The following is an 8,409-nucleotide window of genomic DNA, read 5'->3' on the forward strand; positions in this document are numbered from 1 at the left end:
TGGGGGGTGCGGTGCAGTGCGGCGTGGTGGTGGGGAGTGCGGCGCAGTGTAATTGCCGATACCGATAACGTCCAAAATCGTGAATATCGGGCGAACCGATAATCGGTAGATCCCTACTATATAGAGTAGTTTCCCTTTTTCAGCTGTCACTTACATGCAGCAAGTGAAAGAAAAACTTAATCTTTAGATCCACTTTGCCTCCTCAGTGAGACCTAGCCCGCTCCCTTCAAAACAACACCAACTGATTTATGTATGATTTCTGTTTGGTCTAGAGCTTTGGCTGTACAGCCACACCTCACCTCCCCCTCCCCTGCCTGTGTGAGGAGCTTTGGGGCATTTTTTTTATGTTTCTTAACTTTCCTGGAGTACCCCTTTTAAAATAGGGTGTGAAAAATTCTCAATACATGTGTCAGTAAATACCTATAGGGGTATAGTTTTCGGACTAGGATTATTGCTGGGTGTTTTCTGTCATTATGACACCTATGAGCTACTAGAAACTTGGCTTGGTGTAGAAAACAAAATAATAAGTAATTTAAAAATTAATGTTATATTTGTTGGCTAAATATATATATATATATATATTTATTTAAATATTTCTACATTTTGCTTGTACATATTTTACATACTGTTGTTAAAAGGAACAAAAAACTATTTTTTATAATGTTCATACATTTTTGTGTTTTTAAAAAAAATATTTGTACAAATGTTATTTACTTTTAGCACCTAAATAAAGTACAACATGCAATGAAAAAACATTGTCAGAATTATTCTTTGATAAAGTCACACATACCAGATTTACAAAATATGGCTTGGTGATGAAGAAATTATATTTTATTACAATTGTATTTTAATGAATTGGCTACTTACCATTATAACTTCAATTGGGATTGGTATAGGTATCTTTGCTTTAAATCGATCATTGATTTCCTTTACAGCAAATACTACGACCATTATAATTATTGATGTCACCAGGTCGGCAATATTTGTCTTCGTAATATTTGTAAATACAGCTTCCAAAGTCTGTAAAACAAAGTGAATACTTATTATACCAAAAATTGTGTATTTAAAAAGAATATATTTGTATAATTATGTAATTATATGCACATTAGAAATGTCAACAAACATTTGTCCTTTGCACTATACTGTGGGTAATAAAGTGAGAATCTGTACTGTAGATCGTAGGTGCAGAAAACTACTAAATGGTCATCTTAAACGAGAACTCCAGTGAAATAGTTTTTTATCCATTATATCCGGGCTGTCGGAATAAAAATAATAAACTTACCTTGGACTGGTCCCCCCTGATGCATCCGATATCGCCATTCTGTCCTCCAGCCCCGGTCTTCTTCTCACTTTTTGTGCCCGACACGTCCCACTGCGGCTTAGCTATTTACTAGCCACATCAATGTCCCGCTTCATACACTGAGCAGCAGTGTTATGTAACGGACCTGGGCACCAGGAAGAAGGCTGGGTCTTGGAGCATTTCATGACACAGCTCATCCAATTTTTTTTTTAAATCAATTTGCGTAAAAAAAAATAGCTTTTACAAAAATACCCAATTTTTTTTTAATATGGCTTCAAAAAAGGGCGAAAAAAAACTATATGTGAACATAGCCTAAAAGTTCAACCAACTTTGAGTTGATTTTTCAGGAGTTCCCATCTCATAGTTCTACGCTCTTTCTACTTAGAAATGCAAATAAAGTCAAAGAAGGCTTTTCTATGTATTTGACATATATAGCAGAAGGATTCACAGTGAGCTGCATGAGAATGGATGATATCCACCTGAATCACCAAATGATACATAGCTGCTTTGTTCAAGAAACTGTCACACTCATCTTGTACATAGTATTACAACTCAGCTCCATTCAATGGGACTGATCTGCAAGTCCGCACACAAACTGAGGTCATGAGCAGCACTGTTTCTAGCAGCTATATTTTTGTAATCCTGGATAATCCCTTTTAGGGGAAATAAGCTATATGGGCTGCAACATTGAGAAAATAAAGAACATGCAAAAGGGGTACTTCGCCCCTACACATCTTATCCCCTATCCAAAGGATAACGGATAAGATGTCTGATCACGGGGGTCCCTCTGCTGGGGACCCCATGATCTCGGCTGCGGCACCCCAGACGCCCAGGTGCCAGATGACTGTCAATGCAGAGTTTTGTGACGTAACAGTCACGCCCCGCTCGTGACATCACAGCCATGCCCCCTCAATGCAAGTCTAATGGAGGGGGCATGCCACGTAACATCACGATCGGGGCGCGGGCCATGACGTCACGAGCCTCTGGTGCTGAGCCCAACGCTCAAAATGAAAGTTAAGTGCAGCACGGAGATAGCGGGGGTCCCCAGCAATTAGACATCTTATCCCCTATCCCTTGAATAGGGGATACGATGTCTAGGGGCGGAGTACCAATTTAAGAGGCTTTAAAATTAGATTTTTTTGGCCTGTCTTTCAATCAAAACTAAAATCATTCAGGAATGTTAGTGGGCGTTTCTGTACTCAGAATAGCCGGTAAAAAAAATATATAATAAATACATAAGTGTGTACTTACATAAAATAAGGACAAAGGTCCACTAAATGGCTCAACTTGTAAGCCAAATAAAAATTTTAATTGTGAGACTAAAACATGAATAGCAGCAGCGGTTGTAAAACCGCTTATCAGGGACTCCGACAGGTAGATGACTATAAATCCAACTTGTAGCAATCCTAGTGCCAACTGCAAAAGAAGAAAAAGCACATTGGCCATCAGTGGCATTCAGTATACATGTAAAGAAGAAGAGTATTGAGACATCCCAGCAGTCCTGACCTGGAAGATCCCAGCTAGTACAGTCACTGAAGCGGCTACAGTAACTCTTTTCTCATTCAAATCTGGATCAGCTGGGTTGTCAGGGACCAAGCGAAGCACAGCTGTGCCGACCATTAAACTCAACACAGGAAAGGGACCTGTAATAAAACAACTTTACTAAAAGATTTATTCAATTGAGTTAGGTCAGTGAACTTATTAACAAATGTGCCAGATTTTTAAAAGTGTAGTTTTAGTTTGCACCATTTTTTAATTTAGCTTAATTGTTGGTGCAGTTTTGGTGCCCTTATATGCAAAACCATGCCGACTTTTGCTGAGCCCCGATGAACAACAGATTTTGCTTTACACACAATTTTATTTATTTTTCTTTATAGCTTGATCTAATCTTTTCTATATGATATTGCAATGTTTTATTGTGACAACTCTTTTCTTTATGAGGCTCTTTGGCCCCTTGTGATTATCCTCACACACGGCAATAGAAAAACAAGGTTAGTATTCTAAGTTAAACCAACTTTATAGACGTATACAAGATTTATCACTCCGTCCAAGACCAAAATTGTCTGGTTTTGCCCACAGCAACCAATCATGGTTGTACGCTAGTCTCCGGTGTACAAAAGTGGCAAAACATTTGCAAGCCATTACCTATGCCACTATTCAAAAAAGTGGATGGGGCTTAATGGAATGAAACAGGGCTGTGGCAGCCACAAGAGAGGGAACTGTTCTGTTTAGTTCTGAAGATCCCCTGCGATCTGACACTTATCCCCTATCCTGTGCATAGGGCAAATGTTTAAAAGTAGTGGCTTACCCCATTAAATTATGGCCCCCCTGAAAAATTTCTGCTCACACCCATGGGCATGCATGACCTGGCAGATTTAACATAATTACATCAGAAACTGGTATAGGATCTGGCAGAAATGTCACACAAATAGTGAGAAATAGTGCCTCAAAGCACTAAATTCTGATCATTTCTGCTTCATAGAAGAAGATTGTGGATCCACCGAGGAAATTCAGCAGGGAATAACAGTATGCTAACCTAAAAACATTTCTTATATTCCAGCACCACAATAAAGGGTTCAGTTATTTCTTTACTAGTTACACACGTTTACATGACTTACCAACTGAGATGTGTTTGGAGGTACCAAAAAAGAAGTAGATGATGACTGGAAAAAATGCCGCATACAGTCCATAATCTGGGGTAACATTCACCAGCAGAGCAAATGCAAGACCTAAAATAATAAAAAGTGATAACTTAGTACAAAGATTTACTTTTCTAGCTGCAATATATTGAGTTAATATATGTGGAGATATTAACATATGTAAAGATAATGACACCAGTTCCATGACTCTGGTTGCTTTACCTTGCAGGACGGCTATCAGACCAGTGCTGACTCCAGATACAATATCACTGAGAAGCCAATTCTTGATTTGGTACATGGGCAGCCATGAAGCAATGGGAAAAAATGTAAATGCTATTCTTTTAGCTTTCTCTTTTGAACATCTAGAAATGGACGATAATTACATATTTTATTTTATTTAAGTATTACTGCCCAGTTGAGTTATGTACATCTAGTCATGAAAGCCTGAACTACTAGCTAGAGATGTCCGTTACCACCACTCGCTGCAGTTGTCATGAATCGCTTACATTACAAACTGGAATAATCGCTATATCATGATGAAATTCAGAATAATATTGTCACTTGGCTTTTTCCTTGGCATAAGTCTTGAGTTCTTTTGCACATGAATGTTAACTCCAATGTGATAAAAACATACATCCATGTTACATATTGACATAATGCAGTACCCACAGACTTTGACATTACTGTACCTCTGAATGGCTCCAGTTTTAAATAGCACCGATACTTTATTTAGTTATGACTCTTTGATGCCGTATTATGCCACCTGTACTTTTAAATGGTGACATACAAATAAGGCCCCATTCATGTTACATTTTAGGGTCACATGACCAGTATACATGTGGTTAACAGCACAAAGGTATGCAAAGTTCAGATCCCTCCCGAACTTCACATCAGGCATGGATTGGCACAGTCCATGCTGGGTAGTATTTAAAGCATACCTCTAATGATGGTCTCGGTAGCAGTGTTTAAAATGTGTGGTAAGTTCTAAGCTGGAGACTTGCTCCAAGACTGTTGCGTTCTGAAGACAGATATGCCTGAAGTTCCATAGGGCTACATGGGACTTTCATCAAAGAACTTGCTGCACATTACAAACACATATCCAGCCTCCAAGACCGTCATTAGAGGTATGCTTTAATTAGAAAAGGGCTCGTGTCGTACGGTTGCCTTGGCAACTATACCAACCAGCGTAGACTGTGTTGCTCCACAACCGATGCTAAGATGGAGCAGAAGCTGAACTTTGGAGCTACATTTAATAAACCAAACATTGTCTTCTAGTGACTAATTCCTTAATATATTTTTGGGCATATAGACAAAACATAGTCCCTAGTGGACTACGTTTGGTATAGTCCATAGTTCCACCCCAGATATGACATGCTATAAGTCTACATCCCTTTTGCTGGTATCTCAACATATACCAGAAACATACCCCAGAAAGATGTTGGGAATAGGGCCTTATTCTACATTGCTTACTTGTTTGATTGGGCCACTGATATAATTGACATTATATTTAACAATATTTCAATGGCCTTGTTTGAAGTGAATATTTTCTGGGTTTATGACTATTTTGACTGTTGGCCATGTCACTTAGAGTGTTACAAAAGTCGATCATATGTATCATTATCAGTATGTGACGACAGCTCTTATATAAATCAATGAGAGTATTATTAATGAATATGTGAAAGCGATGAATATACTTCTATTTAAAGTTTCTGCGTTGTGTGTGATTTATTTATGTAACACGATAATACCTTTTCTAAAACGCAGTGCTGTCCGGCGTGTCCAACCATCTGGCGTCAAAATTGGGACACTGGATGATTGTGATCTGTCCCATTTAAATGAATGGGATCAGTTCTAGCATGATTTTCCCCCTGGTGCACGCTGGATGGAAACTATGCCGGACAACTGATATATGTGAACCCAGCCTAATACAGTCTGCCTCAGACAGGCTTAACTAGCGCATTGATTTCACTGATCAATGATGTCCCCCTGAGGGGCTGAAAAAGTGTTCAAATAAAAATAACAAAAAATTTTTTAAACATATAAAATAACTGAATAATTTAAATGCATCCCCTTTCATTTTTTTCAAATAAACAAATCTATCTAAACACTCTATTTATCTATTATCTATCTATCTATCTATCTATCTATCTATCTATCTATATGTGTGTGTATTATGTACATGTTTCCAGTTACATTATAAAATAAGGGCACAGTACTTACCCAAAAAAGACACGTAGATGATCCCAAAATGTTTTATGGTGTCTATGCACTTTTTCATTCTCAACCTGGAATGAATTTTCAGAGTAGATAGCCCTGGACACAACATACTGGTTTCCCACTGTCTCATACATTGTTATTGGTCTGGATCTTCTAAGTAGTTTGTGAATTATAGACAACAATGAAATTCAAAAAAATGATCTAAATGGTCATGAAAAAAAATAAAGTCTGTTAACGCTTAAGAACAAGTTGCACATAATGGTAGATGATATACAGTGCTACATGATTGAATTCAAGAAATTCCATTTATTTTTAAATAAAATAATCTCACTCTGGGGCGATTATAAAAAAAAAAAAATGGGGGGAGATTTATCAAAACCTGCCCAGAGAAAAAGCTGCTGAGTTGCCCATAGCAACCAATCAGATTGCTACATTTTTTAAAAGGCCTCTGAAAAATGAAAGAACCAATCTGATTGTTTGCTATGGACAACTCAGCAACTTTTCCTCTGGACAGGTTTTGATAAATCCCCCCCATGGAGTTTGACCATGTATGGGCAGTTCGCTGTGGGTGTGCACATAGATTAGCCCTACTTAATGTGACTAATTCCTTTGTGGCTACCTCTTGCTGTTTTCATGTGGATGTAATCTCTGGAAGTGACATGTAATTTCTATTTTTCTACAACATGGATTCAAATGTGCAGTAAAAATATCTGCGCTGTTTGAACTCCTTGTGAACATGCCCTTAAGAAGACTACCTCTTTTCAGGTAGAAACTGCTGTTCCCGACTGTATCTGCTTCTCAAACCCCTGGCAAACAAGGGAAGTGTCCCTCAGTTACATAATTACTCTGCAGCATTGCCACACATTCAAGTGAATGGCCATGCATGTGATACATGGACGGATTTAGTTTTGCACTGTTTGGCCCACTATTTATCTGCAGGTCTACACATTGGCCTGTAAAGTGGGGGTCCCAAGCGTGGGAATTCATGTTGCCTTTCTGACAATGCTTGGGAAATAAAAAATTCACAGTAGTTTCTCTGCAAACTGTTCAAATTATAATTATGCCTTATACTGTAAACTGACTTCACACTGCACAGTCCCATACAAACTAGTGACATCTTCATGGAAATCTCACAGAGCACTGCCTAGACTGGATACAATTGTATTCACTTTGGAGATAAAAGGAGGACTCTGTACAGGCCTTAAGTCTTGGAAACTCAATAAATAAAAGAAAAGTGCATGCATTACATATAAACTATGTGAATGACTATAACCCCCATCTGTTTATAAGAGTTTAATATCTATTAACTCGTTTCGACTTGCCTATATTTGTATTACTGCATACTGTGCATTTATTGGGCAGAACAGGTCCACCTGCATTTTGTTTCGGCAGGTCTATTGTCTTGTTGTCTTTATTCAATAAAATGCTTTCTTAAATTATAAAAAAAATATACTATTTACAAATATAATGTGGCCTTCATTTGGTACATTCACATTTTGAGGTGTTAAAGAAACCAGTGCAGTTGCTTCACAGTACAGAACAGGCGATGCTCTAATATTCTTAGTCCAGGTTTTGTAGTACTTTGGAAAACTACATGAGTAACTATTGAAGTCCTAGATTATGTGTTAACAACAAATACTGAAGATCTAAAACAAATAATGATTTGATTCTTTAAATAAAAAAAATAAAAAAATAAAAAGAACCCTTTTGAGAAGACCCCCAGCTTATTCATTTACTTTAAGAAGTCCAAGCCCCCTAGAATATGACTTTTCAATACAACTTTGGATGGTCCTAAGATTACCTAGCACACTGCAGTACATTCCTAGATATCTACTCTGTAAAACTTACCCATGTATTGAGTTGCCAGGTATTGGTGATGTCTTAGTCCTTTAAGTGTTTAAAGTGAAATGAAATCTTTGACATTTATTCCCTGAGGATGCATCAGAAGGATGTCTTATCATCCTTTTGTAATTATTAACATGTATTAACTTTTACAAGACCTTTTAGATCTCAAGTGGCCTTGACCATTGACAGAGGAATCAATAGAAAAAAAAAAGAGTGCAGCCGTGTCTATAAGACATCTTGGGCTATGTTTACACCTTTGACATGTTTATTTTTGGGTGAAATACACTTGTATTTCACATTCAACTACACATGAAATACAAACCACATTTATTGATTACAATGTTTATTCTGCATTTATTGTATTGATTACAATGTTTATTCTGCATTTATTGTATTGGGTTATATTCT

The 8,409-nt window shown here is 37.5% G+C and overlaps 1 protein-coding gene across 1 annotated transcript in view; it reads right to left on the bottom strand.

The window, feature by feature from the left end:
- Positions 1-6,290, bottom strand: part of LOC130369007 (chloride anion exchanger-like) — a 30,702-nt gene extending 24,412 nt beyond the window's left edge. Inside the window, exons 1-6 of the mRNA XM_056573628.1 lie at positions 6,160-6,290; positions 4,162-4,301; positions 3,919-4,029; positions 2,807-2,943; positions 2,552-2,716; positions 868-1,020 (exon numbers count right to left, since the gene is read on the bottom strand). Of these exons, the coding sequence (XP_056429603.1) occupies positions 868-1,020; positions 2,552-2,716; positions 2,807-2,943; positions 3,919-4,029; positions 4,162-4,301; positions 6,160-6,290 (837 nt within the window). The remainder of the gene's footprint in view (positions 1-867; positions 1,021-2,551; positions 2,717-2,806; positions 2,944-3,918; positions 4,030-4,161; positions 4,302-6,159) is intronic.
- Between the last annotated feature and the right edge of the window lie 2,119 nt (positions 6,291-8,409).

The sequence above is a fragment of the Hyla sarda genome, chromosome 4 (assembly GCF_029499605.1).
Source record: "Hyla sarda isolate aHylSar1 chromosome 4, aHylSar1.hap1, whole genome shotgun sequence".
Lineage (NCBI taxonomy): Eukaryota > Metazoa > Chordata > Amphibia > Anura > Hylidae > Hyla > Hyla sarda.